The 23,985-nt window shown below is 36.4% G+C and overlaps 1 protein-coding gene across 5 annotated transcripts in view; it reads right to left on the minus strand.

Annotated features, from left to right (window-relative positions):
- Sgcz (sarcoglycan zeta) overlaps positions 1 to 23,985 on the minus strand; it is a 1,001,745-nt gene that overhangs the window by 170,749 nt on the left and 807,011 nt on the right. For 3 of the 5 annotated variants that reach the window (XM_052752058.1, XM_052752057.1, XM_052752059.1), the window contains one exon: positions 9,012 to 9,113. The exons of the other annotated variants lie outside the window; for them this stretch is intronic. In XM_052752058.1, coding sequence (XP_052608018.1) covers positions 9,012 to 9,113 — 102 coding nt within the window. The remainder of the gene's footprint in view (positions 1 to 9,011; positions 9,114 to 23,985) is intronic. 5 annotated transcript variants of the gene reach the window in all.

Here is a 23,985-nt window from a genome sequence, read left to right on the forward strand (position 1 = left end):
GCTGTACTATCAGATCTGACTTTTTGCTAATTGTGCTTATGGCAAAGTATGCAGTAAATACTCCAAAATGCAGAGTACATCCAGTATGTCTTTGTCTTTCTATAAATTGAGATTGAAAATTATTGGAATGAGCATAATGTCAAATTTAGTTTTTAAACTTTTACTTCAATTTTCATTAACCCCAATACTGTAGTATTAAAATATTATGGGCTGTTTTGAATTTTGATTTGCATGATGAAATAGTAATGATTACAAGGCACAAGGCTGAATCACAAACTCAGGGTTTGAACACAGAAATTAGGGTCCAGAGCTCTAAAGGATGCTCACAGTCAGTTATCATAATCAAAAATTATTCACTCAGTAAGATACAAGATTATTTAATCTACCATATAAACAAAAGCTCACTAGAAGTAAGCACCCTTGTAGGGTATCCAACGCAGAGTGGTCAGTCCTGAAACCATATACACACAGACAACCAAAATAGACTCAGCAGGATATATATAGATATATAGATATATAGATATATCATATATAAAATATTATATATGATATATCTATATATATATATTTGAGTGTGCATGTGAGTAACAAAAATAAAAGAGATGATATCAACTTGACAGTGGGGTCATGGGAGGTGTTTGAAGAAGGATGGATATCTGGAAAGGTCTAGAGGGAGGAAAGGAAGAGGGATGTGATATAATTCTATTTCAATTAAAATAATTCTTTTTAAAAGTCAAAAAATACCCGAGTTACATTCAAAAAATAAGAAACTATAATCTCTTCTATACAAGCAGAAAGTCCAATAAGAAAAGGGAGTAGAAACTCATTCGCTAGCTAGTGGGAATCATTAAGTGATTAAACTCATTCACACAGCTAGTAGGAATATTAAGGTGATTACAAAGGGATTTGTAATGCTGCAAAGAAGATGGTAAGAAGTGTTTCTGAGAAATGCACAGGGATTCCAGGAAATACTGAAAGAAGCCATACTCCCAGCTGGGAAGATACCACAATATAAAGACGAAATTTACATGAAATCCAGTGTACCTATCATTATGTTCCCAGCAGGAATTTATGAAATTTGATGGCTGATGATTAAATCCATCCAGAAGAAAAAAGAATGCATAATTGGCAAAATATTTCCCAGCCACTGATAACAACAAACAACTCTAGGAGTTGTGAGAACACCCCTTAAAGCTAAATTGTGGGTCTTTATGAATATATCAACAGAACAGAATAGAGAGAATAGAAATAAAGACATTGGTAGTGTAGAAGTGTAGAAGTGTAGAAGATCAATGATGGAAATGGACTGTTCAGATTATGGTATTATGACCTATTGACTGTTCATGAAGAGAGGGAATTTGACAGAGGGAAGGATAAAGGAAGGGAGAGAAGTATTGGGAAGGTGAAGGGTAAAAGACAGATAAGGAAGAAGAGTCTCACTTAATACTGTACACTAAATTTCAGAAAAGCTCCAAAATCTCTCTCTCCCTCACTACTTAACACATTAAGCCACCTACATTTTTAATAATTTCAGTAGTTTGTGTGTTCACCAAAGGTCTAACACAAATTAAAACTTGCATGGAGAAAACAAAGTAGTGAGCAAAGGAACTTGAGATAGTCTACCTACTGGATCTTTGGCTGTGGCACAGGCTGAAATCTGGAGAGATGGACAACCAGTGGAACCCATAGATTAACTTCATTCATGCCCTTCTACAAGGGATTCAGGGACTCCTCAGACCCTCAGTTTGCCTTGGACTTCCTGCTCAGTCCCTGTAGCCCAGTTTCCAAACAGATATGCAGTACTTGTTTTATTTCAAAATTTAGCCCATTGAAATACTCAAACAGTAAGTGCTAAATATTTGTTTTAACATTTATAAGCAATATAAAATTTACCTAACTTTCATATAATTGATATTACCACAGGGATTCAACAGAGGGATTCAAGTAAATTATAATGTCAAAAAGATGTGCTAGAAATCCCTGGTAATTAAAACATTACTGCACACAAAATATATGAATTACTGAGAGCAAGGGCAAAATTTGCATGGAGAAAGTAATTCCACATAAGAGGAAATCCAGATGACTACTACTTATGGTTTGAAGAAAACCACAGAGAATTTAAATATTCAGAGAGATGGCGATGTAAGGATGATTGCTACCTCTGAACTAACGAACTCAGCAAGTGCAACTGAAAGTTAGTAGCCAAGCAAAGACCTAAATACAAGGACTCTCAGCTACCAGAAGGATGAGGCCAGAAGATTGCTGGGAAAAATAGTGATACCTCCTTTCACACTGACCAGTCACCAACCAGCAAGCAACACTTGATCTATCAGGTGACACAAGAGTAAAATTTTTCCTGAAATGGAAAAAAATGAATTCAAATACTTCCCAGATCCCCAGACATTACATTACATCAACAGGAGAAAAATATTAGTTTGTTTTTCAACAGCTTATGCCAATAGTCAATGTTAAGATTAACTAGACAAATATTTACAAATCTGAAGAAAAGGAAAGTGTCATCACTAACATTCCCAGAAAAAAACAAATGCATCATTCAGAGAAACTAGATATTTCAGTAATTAACAAACAAGCAAATTAATTAACAGTAAGTTAAAGCAGGTGATCATCAGAATGCTAACTGCCTACTGGGCTGTCCAGTAACTAAAACGTTAGTAGTGACTATGCTTCCACATACAGGCAGAATCAAGACCAGAGTGTTTGGGGAGTACAGCAGCAAAGCAGAATGGAAATATTACTGACAATGACAAAAATTAAAATGATATTGTTGCAAAAGAAGAGAAAGCGGGGAAGGAGGAGGACAGATTTGAGAGGAGGCAATCATCCCAAATGATGGTACCAAATGCTGTGTGATGTTACTCATGAGGCTAATACACCCAGCTTCTTATTCATATTCATACTCATTAATTCTTAACCATAAAGACAGGTGTAAAATGTTAGTATGCTAATGTAGCAATTATTCAGTTGACTTTGCATTTTTCTGTTAAATGCCGTATTAATTTAAAAGAGCATGTGCATGCTGTGGGATGGTCTGTATGTCAAATGTGTTGCTGATTGGTCAATAAATAAATCACTGATTGGTCTGTGGCCAGGCAGGAAGTATAGGCGGGACAAGGAGGAGAATAGAGCTGGGAAGTGGAAGGCTGAGTGAGAGAGACACTGCCAGTGTCCATGATGAGAAACAGCATGTAAAGATGCCGGTAAGCCATGAGCCATGTGGCAAGGTATAGATTAATGGAAATGGATTAATTTAAGCTGTAAAAACAGTTAGCAAGAAGCCTGCCACGGCCATACAGTTTGTAACCAATATAAGTCTCTGTGTTTACTTGGTTGGGTCTGACGGCTGTGGGACTGGCAGGTGAGAGAGATTTGTCCTGACTGTGGGCCAGGCAAGAAAACTCTAGCAACAAATGGCGCCCAACGTGGGGCAAAAGTTTCCACCTAAAAACTGAGAAAAGATTCTAAAACGGAGCTAAAAACAGTTCCTAATTGTCTCTCTCAAATGAGCGGCAGCTGCTGGTTTGAGCTACTGGTGGGTTCCTAGTGTGCGTGCTCGACCTGCGGTATGGTGGGAATGAGGCCTCTGCAAGTGGCACATTAAGCTGCTTGGTGGATTTAGCCTTTGCTAGTACAAAACAAAAAAAAGAGGTTTCTGGGCTACATGCTGCTTGGATAAAAGCATAGACCCACGATGGCTCCCAGAGCTGGCGGTAAGCCTACCGCCGCCATGTTGAGAAGCTGAGGTGGGCGGAGCCAGCAGCCACAGCTGCTGCAGTTTAAGGCAATAGATTCACAATAAGACAGATTCAGATGTAATAGTTTAAAATGTGTGTAAAATATACTTAGGCTTGAAAGAGATTAAAAAGGCAATATATACAGTTACAGAAACAAATACATAGTTTTAAGAAATAAAGTCTTTAAAGAGACAGTAAAATTAATAGAAAAAATAAGCCCCGTAAAGATGGATATCACACAGAGAATCTGGATTGTGTTGTCTTTGGGATTCTTAACAACAGAGAGATATTTGATTGTAAAGGAAGCTGAGTTAAACCAATATGCATATTTTAAAGGTACCTTGACTTCAAAATTTGGATATAAGGATATGTTACTTTGGAAAGGAGACTCTGCTTTTGTTTCCACAGAAAGCCAGAGGCTATGGATTTGTTCCAGATTAAGACACATCAGGTTTGACCAGCCAAGACCACCTGAATGGTCTCCGATGACACCATGGCCCAGATGATCCAACATCCAGAACCGTTTCAAGGCAACTGGCTCAGATGATACAGCCTCACGGACTACTCCATGATCCTAAAATTTTCTTTGTTTCCCCAGAAGATACAGCGCCCCCCTCCAGCAGGAAGTAGTAAGAGAAGTTACGCCCAAATTCCCAAATATACCAAGCTGACTTTGGAGATATGTAAAGGTTAAAACCTTCCTTTTTAAGAAAAGAAAAGGGGAAGTGCTGTGGGATGGTCTGTATGTCAAATGTGTTGGTGATTGGTCAATAAATAAATCACTGATTGGTCCGTGGCCAGGCAGGAAGTATAGGCGGGGGATGGTTTGTATGTCAAATGTGTTGCTGATTGGTCAATAAATAAATCACTGATTGGTCCGTGGCCAGGCAGGAAGTATAGGCGGGACAAGGAGGAGAATAGAGCTGGGAAGTGGAAGGCTGAGTGAGAGAGACACTGCCAGCGGCCATGATGAGAAACAGCATGTAAAGATGCCGGTAAGCCATGAGCCATGTGGCAAGGTATAGATTAATGGAAATGGATTAATTTAAGCTGTAAAAACAGTTAGCAAGAAGCCTGCCACGGCCATACAGTTTGTAACCAATATAAGTCTCTGTGTTTACTTGGTTGGGTCTGACGGCTGTGGGACTGGCAGGTGAGAGAGATTTGTCCTGACTGTGGGCCAGGCAAGAAAACTCTAGCAACATGTGCATGTTTCACTTTACATATATGTTTTCTTTATCATTTTGTTTTTGCAGAAATGTTATATGACCATGATGCTGCTGTTCATTTTGTTGTTTTCCAGTGTAAAGATTTTTGAATGATGTATATTATTTGAAATTTGGATTAAACAGACAATACTACAAAAATCACAGATGTCTCCCATATTAAACATCCAGTTGCAAAATAATAATGATGGTGATGATAAATTATTTTTGGAATTCCTACAGTGTTTATTTGTATAAATTGATATGTATAGGAGAAAAGTAATCTGAATAATTGAGATATGTTGTGATACATGAAAGAGACAGAGAAGGAACTTACTATGCTACCACATAGACATAAAAGTCACTTGCCTGTGCCTTTGTGGATGAAATCCAGGAAAACTCAAACACACAAAGCCCAAAACTAATGGTAACCAGACACTGAGTTAGAAACCCAACATTGGACCCAAGTGCATGGGCATAGGAAGAGCAGAGCTCTTCATACTTTGCTCACTCAGAAGTCTAAAGACTCAAGACTTCATTGCCTTTCTGTCCACCTACTGGAGTTGGAAATATCTGAGGGCAGCTGCTGGGGAATAGCTCCTAGCCGGTTATACACCATTCCTGTCAGATGAGGGAACAACTTAAGTAAAGATCATTGACAGGGAAAAAAGCAAACAATATAACATTGTGGTTCAGTTAGTCTCAGATGGTTAAGGGATCAATAAAACTACACAATACCAACTTTACTGAACAGATTAGTAAAAATATGTATTACTTAAGCTCATTAGCATCCTGCACACCAAGGACATTAAAATGTAATTGTCTTAATTTCCTGAAATTGAAATATTTTGTCCTAATGTGACACCATGTGCCTTGGAGATATATATGGAATATTATCAGGTATCATTTACCATAAGTAATTCAAATTATACAACTTTTGTGTTTTTCCTATCTGGAGAAAACTGGATATTTAACTTTACAAACTGACAGGAAGTGATTAAGCTGGGAAAATATTGCTTAATATTTTTCAAATTTAAAAATTTGTAAAAGGCATTGAATCCTGAGTATGTTCGATGTAGAATATATACTACACATGTCTAAATACAGTTTTTGTGGGCTGCTGAGAAACGTTTGATTAAAAACTGAGTAAGAGAAAATTGTTTGGATAATAGAAGATATTTAAAAATATCTGTAGTGTGTGTGTGTGTGTGTGTGTGTGTGTGTGTGTGTGTGTGTGTGTGTGTGTGAGCAGCTGGAGAGTGGTGAGGATGAGAATAGTTTCCTAGGAAATTAAATCAAACCCATGTGTTATCAGGTTATGTAATTTTGTGTGTTTGTAGATAGCTGTACTTCCTGTCCAGAAAGAATCTTGTTTTAATGTATAGGATTTAACTTTTTCATGTATAGGATTTATAAAACCCACAGTAGCCTGAGACTCATTATGGAGCCTCACTTAGCCTCAAACACATGGCCATAATCTTTCATTAGCTTGCTAAATGCCAGGATTATAGTCTTGAGCAACCACATCCTGCTACCAGAAAGAGGTTTTAAATACTATCCGTTGGCTAGAGATAAAGAGGCAGCAGGCTGAAATTAAGAGAGGAAACATACACAAAAATAACAGTAATATGATGTAACATTTTCCAGCTTATTATAAATCTTTTAGGGTGGGTTTTTATTTTAATAGATTTCTTATTTTAATTGACTTAATATATTTTAATAGATATGGCAATTTGATTTGAAAACATGAAAAATATATGAGAATATTGGTCTGGCAAGAAGATTTTGAGGGTGGGGTATTTGCTATTGTACTGGATTACTTGAGTTCTAGTCCCTGGGCTCCCCATGGTTGAAGGAGAAAACTGACTCCCAAAATGTGTCCTCAGACTTCAGAGCCACAAAAATTCAGTGATGCGTGTGCACACGCATGCGTGCGCGTACACGCACACACACACACACACATACACACACACACACACACACACACACACACACACACACACACTAAACAAATAACAAATAATTGTAACAAAATTTAAGAAAACACTTGGGAAGGTACCTACAAGCATATATCTCAAAAATTTTTAATTAAAACTCCATTTCTAGTATTACTAGTGACTTGTGTGTATCTTCTGAATCTGAGAGATAAGCATTTGTATACATTCCTACCTTCATTAAGTTGGAAATTAAAGCTGAGGAAAACTATGTGCCTGGCTTCATCTAACAATGCGATAAATAATCTTTACAACAAGAAAAATGATTATATGTACTCAAGGCAAGCAATTTGTCATATGAATATCAATTATAACATAGATATTTTCCTTAATTTTTTTGTTGCATACATATAGAGAAATCTTCCAAGGAATGGATCTCCTTTGTATTCTGTTATCAGTGCAGATGCCTCTTCTGGACACTGTAGTCACCACCTCCCATGCTGCATACCCCTTCTTAATTACCAACAGGCAAAATCTAGCGACACAGAGATGGCCAGTAGCAAAAAATGGGGATGTGAACAAGGGCTGTGGCTCTTCATCCATTCAGCTGACTTTGGAAATGTTTGTGAAGCTGAGATCAGTTATTCTAGGCAGAAAGTAAAGCTGCCCCTGCCTCACACGTTTAAGCTATAAAGTATGTATACTCTGTTATTTAGGACAGAGATGGAATCAATTCTCACCCATGTTCTCAGAGAACAACTTTTCTTATACTCTCAAAAGACATTAGAGGTAAATCACCATTGTTGCCTATGGACTCTCCAGTAAGATGTATTTATTATATATATATATATATATATATATATATATATATATATATATATATATATATATGTAATGATTATGTGACCACTATCACCTTTTATCTAGGTTAAGTATTTTTCTAATTTCTATATATAAATTTTAATTTCTTTAATTTTGCTAAACTACTTAATAGTGGACAGCACAGGAGGTATTTGGGAAATGAAGGAATAGTAGAATACACTGATGTATATAACCGCTTTGGCCCAGTTTTCATACATAAAACTTATCTCAAATATTAAATAGCTATTTTTAAAGTTTAATCATTCAAGGTCAGGTATCAACACATGTGCCTATTGTTTTATATCTGATTGATATCTGTGAAGTAATATTAAACTAAATTTGTGCTACTGAAAGCATTCTCAATAAAGTCTATTCAATATTCTGTATCGTTTATATATTATAAAAAATTTTGATACATCTATCCTTATTAAAACTTTAGAAATAAATCTTTTTCGTTGTACTTTTATATTAATGGGAAAAAGCCTTAATGGAAATTATCTAAATTTTACTGTAGAAATCTCCTAATATATTATCTTGGTAACACTGAAGTATTATTTTAATCTAAAATAAGTTTTACATGAGACAAATCTGTTTCTGAAACTTTTAAATAAGAATCTTTTCATTCTGTCTTAATAAATTTATTTCCATGAATACATATCAGAAAACATCCTGATAGATTGGAGATATACTGATGTCATAGACTAGTAGATACATTCTAAGTAAAACTCAAGTCAAATTGAGCAATTACTAAGCTAACTCTTTTTTCTTTTAGCATGCTGTTAAGTAGCAAATATGCCCAGCATACACCCATACATCCAAAGGACAAATATTCTGGCAGTAGTTAAAATAATGAATTAATTCCTCCTTTCAAACATTGTTGTGTTTTGGAAATGCATTTGCGTTTAAGGGGCAAGTGTTTGATACATTAAATCGAAATAATTAATCCATATGTGCTTCCTGAGAAAATCCTTTAAAGCTTACAAACTCCTTGCTACCACCGCATTTAATTTTGAGTGATAGAAGAACAAAATTCAAAGACTAAAAGCAGCAGCATCTCAGTTCAAATGCTTCCTGATTTGCTAATTCAAAGCTAACTCTTTCCATTGTTCTTCAATTGATTCTTTTTGTTTCTTCAAATAAGTCTTAAGCTTAAAGAAATTAAATGAAAAGGAAGGGGATAAGGAGATTGGATGCTCCTATGTCGAGTGAAAACACAAACTCGAAATTATCTTAGAGTAAGCCAAAGCCATATCACATACCTTTCGGGAATGAATTTCTTTCACATACAATGGAAGTAGAAACTCAGATATACCTTCAAGTCGGATTCCCTTCTTGGTGACTCTCAGATTCCCCATACCATCCTACAAGCAATGAAATATAGTTCACTTTTAGGTTAATTAGAGAATGCGTATCTCGCCACAATTTTCTTAGGGCTAAATTGAGAAAACAGTGAGCTCAAATCCATGATGATTTAAGGAAAAAAAAATGAGAGATTGGAGCTACTTAGGGAAAGATCACAGCATTGTGCATGCAATAGAGGGCACTGTTTTCATAAGAAAGGAAGAGGGTGATAAAGGAACTGGTGGGTCCCCCGTTATGATTTACCTATGAATAAATACTTCCTTCATTAGTTCAACTCTTTATTAGATATGGTACTTGTTACCTAGCTATTATTAAAAGTTTGCAGAGGTCTAACAACATTCTTAGAGTATAAGGCTTATCTACATTTTCCAACATTTCCATTGTATAAAAATTGTAACAACTAATTAATGATTGGCATTTGAAAACCTGGTGCATCTGAAGAAAAACCATGAGAAAACACGTGTCCTACCTAGCAAACAATTGTCTCTGGGGAGATTAATACAGTTAAAAATAATGTTGATGAGATAGAAATCAGGGTATATTGTGAATTTTAAAGAGTGGATCCCACTTATAGTAAGAAACTGACTATATAAAAAAAATTGCAGAAGGAGGGACAATCTCCATTTTAGTGACATTTGGAAAAGAGATAGCCTTTGCTTCCAGGTCATGTATGGTCTTTCTACTTGGGGATATTTGGAGAGGAAACAGCTGGGGATTTATCTTGTCAAGATCAAAGCAAGGAACACCATAGTTGCTGTGCTAAAGATGCAGTTCCTATGCAAAGTTATAAAGGAAGAAATGTAAAAGGCATTTAAACAGCTCATCAACTTGAGGGGATTTGTGTCATGTTTCAAGACAGAATCTTGTATGGGGCTAAAAGTTGTTAACAACACAGGACTTCTTCTGGTAAGTATGAAATTTGTGATGAAAGAAAAATTTACAGGCTCGGTGACTAATTTCATCTGATGACATGGAGAAGAGTATTGTTTATCACTTATTCCAGACTTCACAATTGTTAGTAAAAGTTGTTATTTTATAAACGGGAAGAGAGAAATTCTAGGATAATGTTAGGAGTGGCTAGGCAGCACTTTGCAATTCATCAACCAGTACATCTGTAGAAAATAAGGTGGAAAGAAATACCTGATTATGGCATATTTAAATCTATCATGAGGATAACTAGTAGGTTCCATGTGCAAATATGCATTTAAAAGCAAAGAGAAAGTTTTAGATAACAATTTGTTATGCAGGTGTGGAAAGGCATTATATACATCTAGAAAAGTATTTATTTGCCTGCATAAGTATATTTGTAGAGTGTGTGTGTGTGTGTGTGTGTGTATGCGTGTATGCATATACATGTGTATGGGCACATATGTGTAGATATTGTGCACATGTGTACATATGAATGTGGAGGCTGAGATTGACATTTGTCTTCCTCTATAACCCATTTTATTTATTGAGGGAGTGTTTCTCTTCTTGGTGAAACTGGAGCTCACAGAATCTGGGTAGACTAGAATTTATCTCAGGCTCCCCTGTCTCTGCTTCCAGAATGCTGGAGTTACAGCTAGCCATCATGCACACCTGACTTTTATGTAGATTCCAGGCATTCAAAGGCTTCACACTTTACATATCCAAGTTTTCAAGTTTTCACATTTCTTAGTCATATGTTTCGTCTACTGAGCCTTCTCCTTCCCATTCCCCAGAGAAATTTTAATCATTATAAAAGCAGAGTCAAGAGAACATGCTAAGCTCTACGTTGACCCTCTACTAGCAAAAGGAATCCAATGAGACAATATAATCTGGTGATTTTAGCAATAGTAAATTACCCATGTGCATCATGGAGTAAAGAAGAATGAATTAGAGACCACTGGAGAAAGAAAGGGAAAGAGGAAAAGATGTTAGCACACACACACACACACACACACACACACACACACACACACGCACACACACGCACACACACATACACACACACGGAGAGAAAGAGAAAGAGAGGTGGGGGGGGAGTTTTATGAAGTGATAAGCTTCAGTATTTCCATGGGAGGAGAAACAGTCTCTCGATGAATTAAACTAGGAATTGCTAGGAAGGAATTCATTCACTGAGATAAGAAATAGAGCTGACTTGCATATGCCTAGTATGTAAATCAACTATAAGCAAGTAACTTTATATGACAATTCAATCAGCAATAGAAATTTTATGATAATAAAACAAGTATGTTTGATGTATACTTCTCTTCTAACTGAGACAAGGATGAAGCTTGATCCTAACTGGTCTTATCAATAAAAACCCAGAATCAGATATTAGGGTAAAAGCTGAAAGATCAGAGAAGCAAAGGAGCAGCCCCAGTCACCAGAAACTTCTTACCTCTAAGAAATCTCAGACCAAAGCAGGGGCGATACTATTTCTAGGAATCCTCAGAGTGAAAGGGTAGAGATCCTGTCTCCATCTACCTTATATTCCTGTCTCCACCTCCCTAGTGCTGGGATTAAAGGTGTGTGCCACCACTGCCTGCCCTTTATGGTGAACTACTTGCTAGCTCTGCCCTCTGATCTCCAGGCAGGCTTTATTTATCATATAACGCAACACAAGGGACATTTTACATTTAAAAAGTAAAGTCATAGGGTTGTGGCATTCTTAAGGATTGAAAAAGTAATCTTTCTCAAGTGTCTACTCCTTAATTAAAAAAATTACATTTTTTTTTCTCATTGAAGGGCAAAAGCAAATATTAAATAAAGGCTTTAAGATGAGCAAGAAAGCAAGCATAGCAAGAGGAGCTTTAAAAATAGTCGTATTCCTGAAAGAGTTAAGTCTGAGAATGGCAAAGAAAAGTTTATCATCAGAAAATGCAACTTTGTCTTTTAGGCTGTTGAAGGTGAGGGGATTTTTCTAGACCTAGTGATGCTTAAGAAGATGCTAATAATGTTTGCAGAGTTAAGAAGAAAGGAAGAATTCTCTGGAATCCAGAGTGATAAGATAGCTAGAATAACTAAGATGATATGTGGCATAAAAAATATCTCAAATCAGGGATTTTCTTGGCTAAATCTCACAGTCAGTATCTGTATATATTCTCAGATGCTTGCTGAAAAAGAAGTTTTCTGAAATGCTCTCCATTTCTGTGAAAATATAAATGTCCTTGTTATAACTCCTAAGGAAAGGGGAAACAACTTATATAACTAATGTAAATTCCCATTCAATATTAGTGATAAAATGATTTGATAATGACCGTTATAACTTTAATAGCATGATGAAAATAAGAATACGGGACATGTAATATTAAGCATAATACAATTTATAATATGTGTGTATTTAATTGTAGAATGTTTCCAAACTTAATTTTACTATGTTTTCTTCTATTTACCATAAAATTATGATCCCAGATATTTAAATAACTATATCATTTAAATGACTCTAAATGGAATTCCCCTGTGTGAGTGTGGGCCAGTTCTTACAGTATTGTGTTATGATTCTACCTGATTCTACCATAGCTTTATTTATCCCACTTTGTATTTCTCTCCTGTCTGATATTAAAATTAAGTAATTTTCAATATTTTTATCATCTACACAGTGCTATTAAATTAAAAACTATTGCGTGAATTTCTAACTGGTATTATATTAAAAAAAAAAAAACTGGAGCCAGATATTAGGGTAAATGCTGAAAGATCAGAGAGACAAAGGAACAAGCCACTGCCACGGTCTCACCTCAGCAACTCCACAAATCCTCTGTTTGAAAAGTTTCTGAGTCCTCAGCTGAAAGGCCCCAGCTGAAAGGGCTTCTAATGAAAAGGCTTCAGCAGAAAAGCTTAGTTCCTGTCTCCTCACGCCTAACATACCTTTCCCTGCCCAGCCATATTACATCCTTCCTAGAGCCGGCATTAAAAGTGTGTAACACCCGAGTATTGGGATTAAAGGTGTGTGCCACCACTGCCTGCCTCTGTTTCTCTCCAAGACTGAATCAATCTCATGTAATCCATGGTGGCTTTAAACTCAGAGAGATCCCTGCCTCCTGAGTGCTAGGATTAAAGGTGTGTACCACCACTGCCTGGCATCTATATTTAATTTGGTGGCTTGTTCTATTCCCTGATCTTCAGGCAAATTTTATTAGGGCATACAATATTGATGGGTAATATCATTCTGTATGCTGTGAATATGTGTTGCTGTGATTGATTAATAAATAAAGCTGTTTGGCCAATGGTGAGGCAGAATAAGGTTAGGCAGGACATTCTAACTAGAGAGAGAAAAAGGAGAAAGACAGAGCAGAGGAGACGCTGCTGGCCACCACCAGGAGAAACAAGATGTAAAAGTAAGTATACAAAGCCACAAACCATATGGCAAAGTACAGATTTATAGAAATGGGTTAATTTAAGATGTAAGAGCTAGCTAGTGAGAAGCCTGCCATGGCCATAGTTTAAAAATAATATAAGCCTCTGTGTGTTTACTTGGGTCTGAGTGGTTACAGAACCAGGCAGCACAGGAATTTTATAAGTGGCTCTGGGACCTTGGTGCCAGGCGAGCACAGTAAAACTTTCAGGTACACAATATATCACCACAAAAAGCTCTTTCTAATATATCCAGGTGTACTGAGTGACTAACTGATCCTCATTCTCCTATTAAGTCCAATGATATTTATAAAATGGTAAGACATCTACTTGACCTTCTACCTACTTTCAAGAAGTGTTTTTATTCTGTCAGCTTTATGATTCATTATCATCTTGGGTCCTTTGAAACATGACAGGAAATAATGTACAGATTTTCATTTAATGAAGGCATTGCCAAATACTGGAGTATTATAGCATCTAACCTACCTTTCCTTTCAGCTTCTGTCTTGCCTTCATGGAAACTTAACCCATGTTTCTGCTTTAAATTTTGTTTCTTTTATTATATGTGTTTATTCTTCCTACTTTTTTAATTGACATACATTCACTACATCTAGTGATGGTTTCATAAAGATATTTTTGTTCACACAAAAAAATATCAAGTAGTACAGCTATATTAATCTACTGTCATTTTCTTTTGTCCAACTAACTCCTGTTGCTACTAGCATGCTTCCTTTGCCTGGATATCTACTTTCATGTCACATATATTCACACATGAGAGAAAATGTGATATTTGGCTTTCTTGGTCTAGTTTTTGTCACTTAATATGATGAGCAATTGCAATATTCATTTTTTTTATTCAAATGAATTCACCATTCTGTAGGACAGAATAAAACTCTATTATGTGTATATATGTCATATTTTTTATATAGCTGTATGCTAATAGATGCCTAGAAAAATACAATAACTTGGTTATTTTGCATAGTACTGAAAAAATATGGTTGTGCAAGTAACTCTGTGTTAAGCAGAGTTAGATCCCTTGTGCAATAGTCCCAATAGATAATAGAACTAGGTCATATGGGAGATCTATTCTGAGAAACATCTAAACTGATTTCTACATTACCTGGACTAATTTGCATTACTACCAACATTCTGTAGTAGTTTCCCTTTCCTTCTGTCTTTACCATTATATATAACCAGCATTGGTTATAGCTTTCCTTTTTTTATTTTTATTTTTTGAGATTATATAATTGCATAATTTTCTCCTTCCCTTTCTTCCTACAAACTATCCTATATATCTAGCTATTTTAAATTCATGACCCCTTTTTCTTCAATTGTTGTTACATATAATATATATGTATATGTGTATATATATATATGTTATTTGATTTTTGATGACTACTGTTATGACTGGAGAATGCTAGTATTATCAATATTGTTTTAATTTACAGATAGCTAAGTACATTGAAAATATTTTCAGATAATTATTAGCTGACTTTACTTACTTTATTTAATTGAAAGTATTTTTTCATACAATATATTTAGATCATGGTTCCTATTCCCTCATCTCCTCCCAGATCCTCCCAAGCTCACACCAATCTAACTCCATGCCTTCTTACTCTCTCTCTCTCTCTCTCTCTCTCTCTCTCTCTCTCTCTCTCTCTCTCTCCATAAAACAAACAGGCATTAAAACAAAACAAAACAAAGAAGCAACACACACACAGATATGCAGTCCAACACAAAATACTCAACCCAATAAAAACACAAAACTAGAAACCATAGTATATAAGCACAAGACCAGTTAGGTAAAAATTGCCAAACAAAGCAACATGGGATAAAAACAAATCTACAAAAACACTATTGACTTTCTTTTGTGTTGGCCATCTACTGTAGGGCATGGGCCTTGAATGTGATTTATATTCCCAGTGAGATTACGGGAGAACCAAATTTTTCTTTTGCAAGCAGTTGCCATTTGGAGATAGTTTCTGGATTAAGAATGGTGTTTGTGTCTTCTTCCCCTCTCAGCGCTAGGACTTGATCCGGCTTAGACCTCTGCAGGCTCTCTGCATGTTCCTATGAGTTCATGTGTACCAGTCCTGTTATTATAGAAGGTCTTGGTTCCTTGCTGTCTTCCATCTCCACTGTTTTGTTTTGGTTTTTTTTGTTTTTTTGTTTTTTTTTTTGTTTTTTTTTTTTGGTTTTTCGAGACAGGGTTTCTCTGTGTAGCTTTGTGCCTTTCCTGGAACTCACTTGGTAGCCCAGGCTGGCCTCAAACTCACAGAGATCCGCCTGCCTCTGCCTCCCAAGTGCTGGGATATTAAAGGCCTGTGCCACCACTGCCCAGCCTTCTACTAGTTCTTATAATCTACCCACCTTCTCTTTCTCAGAGTCCTTAACCTCGAAAAGGGGCATTTGATCAAGACATCCTATTTAGGACTTTGTGTTTCAAAGTCTCTCACTCTCTGTGCATTGTCCAGTTGTGGGTCTCTATACTTGTTCCCTACTTCAAGAGGAAGCTCCTTTGATCATGGCTGAGCAAGACACAGATCTATGAGTATAGCAAAATATCATTAGAGATAATTTCTTTGGCAATGTTCCTTTAGCAAACCAGTAAGATTTTGTTTTCTCTTATATTTTTGGTTGTGAGCCTAGCCTTTAATGGCTGAGCTATTGCTCCAACTGGATCAGGCCCTCTGGATAAGTGAGACAGTTGATTAGCTTGAATTGTTTGGGAGGCATCCAGGCAGTGGGACCGGGACCTGTACTCAGTGTATGAGTTGGCTGTTCGGAACCTGGGGCTTATACAGGGACACTTTGCTCAGCCTGGGAGGAGGACACTGGACCTCCCTGGACTGAATCTACCAGGTTGAACTCAATCCCCAGGGGAGTCTTTGCCCTGGAGGAGATGGGAATGGGGGGTGCGCTGGGGGGAAGCGGGGGAAGGACAAGGGAATCCGTGGTTGATATGTAAAATTAAATTAAATTATAAAATAAAAAAAAAAGATTTTGTTTTCCTGTGATTTGTATTTTCATTAACCATACATACATTTTATCTCTTTTTTAAAAGTTATGGTCAGTTTTATTCCTGCCCTCTTACCTCACACACTCTTTTCAACAGTGAAGTTTACAAAACAAAAGCTCAAATGGTTCCTGGATATTTAAATGTTCAGTAAACTAGAGCTCTTTTCTTGAACACAACTAAAAATAATCATAGATGCTAATTTATAATTATCATTACAAAGAAATTACACTATTCAGCTCTAAAACTAAGTAACCTTTTTGTTTTAGGTTGGTTTACTATATTTTGTGTATATGGGTAGTTTTCCTAGATGTAAGCATAAGCATTACATGTGACTACAGTGGTCAGAAGGTATTGAGTCCTCTGAAACTTGAGTTATGGATAGTAGTAGGTCAATGTGTGAGTTGAACCCAGATGCTCTGTAAGAGCATTCAGTGTTCTCAATCACTGAGCATTTTCCTAGCCCCCTAGAACCTTTAGTACAATTTTCATGGGTCTGATTTTTTTAAAGGTAGAATATTTTTCATAAGGAAATACTACTTGGGGAATTTATTATGAGATATTTTCTAAAAGAGGTATCATACATGCAAATATCAAAAGGAATATCTTGTGGAACATTATTTATACTTAAATAGTCATATCCAATATTACATAATGATTTCATAATAATTTACCAAGTCCCCAACATCTTTGATCTCTTTGGACACTTTTCACTAAAGATTACTTAAAGTCTAAGTACAGCTAAAATGTGACAAATTAGTACCAATGAAATGATAACGTAAGCAAGACCAGCTTGTTGATAGAGTGCTTCAAACAATAAAAAGTGCGTCTACTCACTAAAAATACAAAGATATGTTTTTTTATTGTCAACCCTCTCAAAGGGAGTTGAGAGAAACAAGGCAAAAGAAAATGAATTACAGATATTAGACATTATTTTCTGTAAATTCAAAATGTTTTTCGAATAACTAGCATCATACATTTCATAACCAGTCAGGAGGGGAAATAATTATATGTCTTATGGCTTTGATAGGCTAATGGTATCAGTCATTGTAAATTTCAATGTTCATAAAGAAATAAATATCTTGTAGAGGGTAAATAGGATGAAATCAGAGCCTAAACTGACATTTATTTGTGAAATATTAGGATATAATATATTCAATAAACTAAAAGAAAATTAATGGCAAAAGCAAATATTGAGTTATTAAATGAAAATAAAAATCACATTTAAACTTTTTGATGTGCATGCCTTAATGTACATTGTACTGATAAAATACATCTAATTTCTGCCTCCTAATTATAGGAGCGATGCCCTTTAAGAAGGCTAAGCATTTTCTTTTTCTCACCTATTTTGGCTGATGTTATTTATACTTTATAATGAGCTGTTTTCCTACAAGCCCAGGCAGAAAAACAAACAAAAGCTGACAGCTGTTTTGTAGAGGTGTTTTCACTGTGCTATTTGCTGTGAGTCTGTATTCTTTAGTTTAAGTGGCTTACCTTTCCTTACATATAATTAAGATATACTACTGTGGTAGCAATTGATACACAAACAGAAAGTTGACCTCTAGCTCATTTGCATTCAAGCACTGTTGAAGATTGCTATTATTACAATGGCCTGTACCCTTTAAAACATCATTTTTTTTTTCTTTTACAGTAGTTGCTCAAATTACCCAAGTTATTGATTTCTGGTGTTAAAGTTATAAGAGAAAATTTAAAATGTATTTTTGCATTAATATGACAATATATATTGTAGTTAGTTCACACTACTTAATTATACTGACATTCCTTTAGGTACGTGAGTTATTTTTATTAACACATAAACACAATAAAATATTGAAACATCAATTAGACATGCATTCTGTGTTAAAGATGTAGGCTTAAGACCGCTTCCTCTCTCAGGCCTGGGACTCATCAGGCCAAGACCTGTGCATGTCCTGTGTATGCTGCACCAGTGTGTCTGTGAGTTCATGTGTGCTTCATGCCTTCTGTGTTTAGATGGCATTGTTTCCTTGCTATCTTCCATCCACTCTAGCTTTTAAATTTTTCTGCCTGCTTGTGGGGGTTTGAATAGGAATGGCCCATAGAGTCATGTGTTTGAATGTTTGACCTTTAGGGAATGGCACTGTTAAGTGCTGTGGCCTTGTTGGAGTATGTGTGGCCTTGACTGGGGAAGTATGTCATTGTGTGGGCAAACTTTGAGGTCTCAGATATGCTCAATCTACTCCCACTATGGAAGACAGTTCACTTCCTGTTGCCTGTAGATCTAGATGTAGAATTCTCAGCTCCATTTCCAGCACCATATCTGCCTACATGCTGCCACGTTTCCTGCCATGATAATGGACTAAACCTCTGAAACTGTAAGCCTTCCACAATTAAACATTTTCCTTTACAAAATTTGCTATGGTCAGGGCTCCCTGAGTCTTGAGGAGAAGGAATTGATGACTGTTGAAAAATTAGTTTTCTCCAATGGAGTCTCACTGGGTATACAAACCACTTTTTTTTAACCTCTTATAATGTCATTCTTTTTTATTATTATTAAGAAATTTTCTGTTCATTTTACATACCAACCACAGGTGCCCCTCTTCTCCTCCTCCTACCTCAGCCTTCCTCCCCAACTCACTCCTTATCCCTACCTCCTCCAAGGTGATGCCTCCCGTGGGAAGTCAGCAGAGCCTGGTATATTCAGATGAGGAAGGTCCAATCCCCTCCCCCCTGAACCAAGGCTGTGTAAGGTGTCCTACCATAGGCATTAGGCTCCAAAAAGGCTGCTCACGGAGCAAGGATGGATCCTGATCCCACTGTAATGGGCCCCTTAAGTAGGTCAAGCTAAACAACTATCTCACCTATGCAGAGGGCCGAGTCCAGACCCATGGAGGCTCCACAGCTATTGGTTCACAGTTCATGAGTTCCCACTAGTTTGGTTTGGTTGTCTCTGTACGTTTCTCCATCATGATCTTGATGCCCCTTCCTCATAGAATCCCTCTTCTGTCTCTTCGACTGGACTCCTGGAGCTCAGTCTGGTGTTTGGCTATGGATCTCTGCATCTGTTTCCATCAGTTACTGAATGGAGGCTCTATGATGACAGGGTATTCACCAATCTGATTACCAAAGTAGGCCAGTTCAGGAACCTTCTCCACTATTGCTAGTAGTCTAAGGTGGGGTCATCCTTGTGGATTCCTGGGAACTTCCCTAGCACCCTATTTCTCCCTGTTCCATTGATGTCTCCCTCTATCATGGTGTCTCTTTCCTACACAAACCACTCTTAAGGCTAGTCCCCATGTCCAGCAGTAGACGGACAAGACAAAACAAAGTCAATGGAATTTTTGGAGGTTCTCTGTCTCATAATGCTTTGTTAGGTTCCCCAAGCCCCCACTTTTACAGATCCTTTGCATATATAATATGGTTTCCAGGTTTTGTGTTTATGGGATTTCTGGGTGTTCAAATGTAAATTTCTCTACATCTGTACATGTTTCTTGAGCTCCTTTTTCATTTGTTTGCTTGTTTGTTTTGTGGTATACTAGTTCCTTTGTTTCTATTTTACCCAATTTTATTATTATTATTATTATTATTATTATTTTAGATGCCTGTTTGTATCCTGAGAGAGTAAAAATATGGTGTGGATTTGAGTGGGTAGGGAAGTGAGGAGTATCTAGAAGGAACTGGGGGAGAGAAAATCCGAATCAGAATATATTATATTAAAAATTATTTTTAAAACAATTGAAACATTTTCCCAATGTATTCTATGATATATTTTCTTTCTTATTCTACTGAGCAATAATTCACTATTAGCATGGGAAGCAAATTTAGTTTCTCAAAAACAAAGCCATATTTATTTATTTATTTATTTATTTATTTTGGGGGGTGGGTTTTGAGACAAGGTTTCTCTGTGTAGCTTTGCACCTTTCCTGGAACTCACTCTGTAGCCCAGGCTGGCCTTGAACTCACAGAGATCCACCTGCCTCTGCCTCCCAAGTGCAGGGATTAAAGGCGTGCGCCACCACCACCCAACAACAAAACCATTTAAAAATGAAAGATGGTAATGTGACAAGTCAGGCTCAGAATTATGTTACATATAGTGTAAAAATGGGTGTTCCCAGCACATCCCATGAGACACAAATAAAGAAGCAGACAAAGCACTCAAAATGTAGCAAAACCATAGAAGAATAATAAATGTAAATATTATCATTGGAACATTACATGTATGAAAGTCCATGTAAAATCATTCTAAGCATGGAATAGTTAGAATAAATAATATAATATCTCTGAAATTGTGTTAAACAATAAGAAATCACCAGAAGACTCTGTCAGGAAAATATTTTTATGATACTCTAATATGTGTTATCCAATGTGATTTGAAACCCACATGAAAGTTGTGTTTAGGATTAAGTTTGCATCCTGTGGTTGTGACACAGGAAGATCATGGAAAAACAAACTAGATTAAATGTGTTGGTACCAAAATGAACCTTTTAGTGATAAATGGGGCAGCTGCAAATAGTATCAGGAATCTGCCTTAAATGTAAGTAAATAATAATGCAATATTCCCTAAAAATCACCGAGTGGCTAAAATATTTCCACGTTAGTATTTTAATAAGTATTTGCACCCTAAAGGCTTGCTATTACATGAGTGTCTCTTCCAACTGTGTTTAATAGAATGTCAGAATTATAACTAGTGGTAAGAAAGACCCATTTTCCAACCAATTTAAGAAACCATTTCATGATATTTTTTCACTCAGAGATTCATAATATACATTAGCATATTAAACATGCTATGGATTAAAGCAATTCATTTCCTTCTGTTCACACAGTTCCCGGGGCACTTTGTCCAACAGGGCCCCTATACATCCAACTCTTCAAGGAGGTCAAATAATTTCCCTTTCATACCCTGTGGAAATCCTCCCATAATCAATTCTGTTTTACAAATGATGCAGGCGATCCATCAAAGCATGATGCTCTCTGGCAAAGAACCCCAGAAAGAAAAGATTAAAAGAGCCTTTAGTTCCTACATCTCCACAAATGTTCCCTGAGAGGTTGCATATCGCTTTCTACTCCGCCATAGTTCATTCATCCTCAGGCACTGGAAGGAGCTGAAAATTAAACGGATTTTGCCTGTTTCATGGATGTTACATCTTCTTATCAGTAAACAGTCAGAGAGAGATGTGATCCTGAGGATGTTTCTGGTTTTGCACTCTGTCTATGTTTCTATGGGCGCACATAAGTATATATGTGTGTGCCTATATATATATATATATATATATATATATATATATATATATATATATATGCTTGCTTGTATACTAATTATCATAATTTATTATATTAAAGGAAAATCTCATCTTTCCCTGAACAAATTTCCATGTATGTGTGTGTACTTGCTGGTTCTTGATTGCCAGTGTTTCTATGGGCACACATAAGTATATGTGTGTGTGCCCATGTATATATGCTTGCACATGTACCAATTATCATAATTTATTATATTAAAGGAAAATCTCATCTTACCCTGAACAAATTTCCATGTATGTGTGTGTACTTGCTGGTTCTTGAACACCAGTGTTTTATACATCCTAAGTTCTCACCCTACCTCTTTTTCACATTCCTTGACTTGTAAATTACGGGCAAGACCTTAAGCAATAGTTACTCCATGAAAGCACTCCTTGTTTGAAATTCTTGTCTAGGAATTCCTTCAAGTCTCCTGAAGAAACATTTTTAATTTCTGAAGCAATAATGTGGAGTGCACGCATCATCGTAAACATTATCAGTTTACAATGGGATAGAAAATGTAAGTTGCACCTAGGTATCTGACTCCTCATAAGTATCTGGATGCTCATCCTTGTGATACATGTTAACTGGTTATCTCTTATTCTTTCAATTATCTCATTTAAAATATGTTCACTTAACCAACTCATTGACTAGCATATATTTCTCCTTTGGTTTAGACCTGTTTCTTAAAACAATGGTCTGACAATGCAAAGTTCTAATGTGGAAAGATCACATAGTTTTTCCAGAACACAAAAACTTTTAAAACAAATGATTGTTATTCATATACTCATGGGCTATTTTAAAGAAATCTAATATTTTTTTTGGTTTACTAGGAATGAATTTTGCTCTTTACATTTTTCATATAAGCTGTTTATCAGGATTTTCTTAGTATTATTCTGAAGGTGGGGGAGGAGGAGAAGGCGAAGGAGGAGGAGGAGGATTTGAGCATTGTAAGTACGTAAGACTGGGTGTTGAAATTAATGTTGTTCAACTCTCTCTGGGCTGCCACTGGGGGAACAGTAGGTGAATGGAATTAGAGAAAGGAGAGGAAAGGGAAGGAAAGGAAAGGAAAGGAAAGGAAAGGAAAGGAGAAAGGAAAGGAGAGGAAAGGAGAGGAAAGGAGAGGAAAGGAGAGGAAAGGAGAGGAAAGGAGAGGAAAGGAGAGGAAAGGAGAGGAAAGGAAAGGAAAGGAAAGGAAAGGAAAGGAAAGGAAAGGAAAGGAAAGGAAAGGAAAGGAAAGGAAAGGAAAGGAAAGGAAAGGGAAGGGAAGGGAAGGGAAGGAAAGGAAAGGAAAGGAAAGGAAAGAGAAGGAAAGGAGAGATATTGCATGATGGCAGAGGTGACTTGCTCATTTTCTTTGGGGAAAAAGTCATGGAGCTAGTCATAAGAGAGTCTCTCTCCCCTCCTCTTTTCTTTTTATATCCCATCTCTCATCTCCTTTTTTCTCCCTATTTCCTTCTCCCATCCTCCCTCCTCCTCCCTTTCTTAGTTCAATAGAACACAAGAGTTTATTCTCACAGGTTTCTTTACAGTCTCTCTGCGATCTCAATGACTCATGGCTAATATTCAAGTTTTTGCCCCAGACTCAATGCATAAAGTCATCCTCTAGATTTTTGTTCTCCTTCCTTTGATTACCTCTCTCATTATTTGCTTGGACATTGCCTTAAAAATATCACATTTCACAGAGATCTCTTTAGCAGCCTCAGAACCTACATTTCCTTCAAGACCCTTTCTAGGGAGGGTGATAGACTGTGTTCTTGTGTCTGGTTTTGCTTACACCTGCCATCTGATTCTAAGCATAGATGCAGCTTCCAGTCTTTAATTCATCTTGATGCCAATATATACTTTTCCTATATCTCTACTCTGAATTTGAAACATATGATCTCATAGGTTCAATATCCACTGTCTCCCAGAATATCACCATAGTGTGTTCCAGATAAAAGAATGTGCCTCAACTTGAACAATTTTGTTATGCTCCATAAGCTGACATACAACATTGTATGATCTTCTGCACTTGAAGATTCAAAACAAAATACTAACTACTACAGAGATATAGCTTATAATGATATCCAACTTTATCCTTCATAACTATAACAGATTTGTGTATCTTTTTTGCAATATAGAGCTTATACTATATAATCGATTTCCTAACATTCATCCTTGTATATAAAAATCATATTATATCATTGTCCAAGTATAAAATGAAGCAAAAGGTTTCATATTAAGAAGCTAATCTGATAGGTTATGAACCAATAAAATAATAACAATATAATAATAGATCTAATATT

This window comes from Peromyscus californicus, unplaced genomic scaffold (assembly GCF_007827085.1).
Source record: "Peromyscus californicus insignis strain IS unplaced genomic scaffold, ASM782708v3 Scaffold_23__1_contigs__length_62951481, whole genome shotgun sequence".
Lineage (NCBI taxonomy): Eukaryota > Metazoa > Chordata > Mammalia > Rodentia > Cricetidae > Peromyscus > Peromyscus californicus.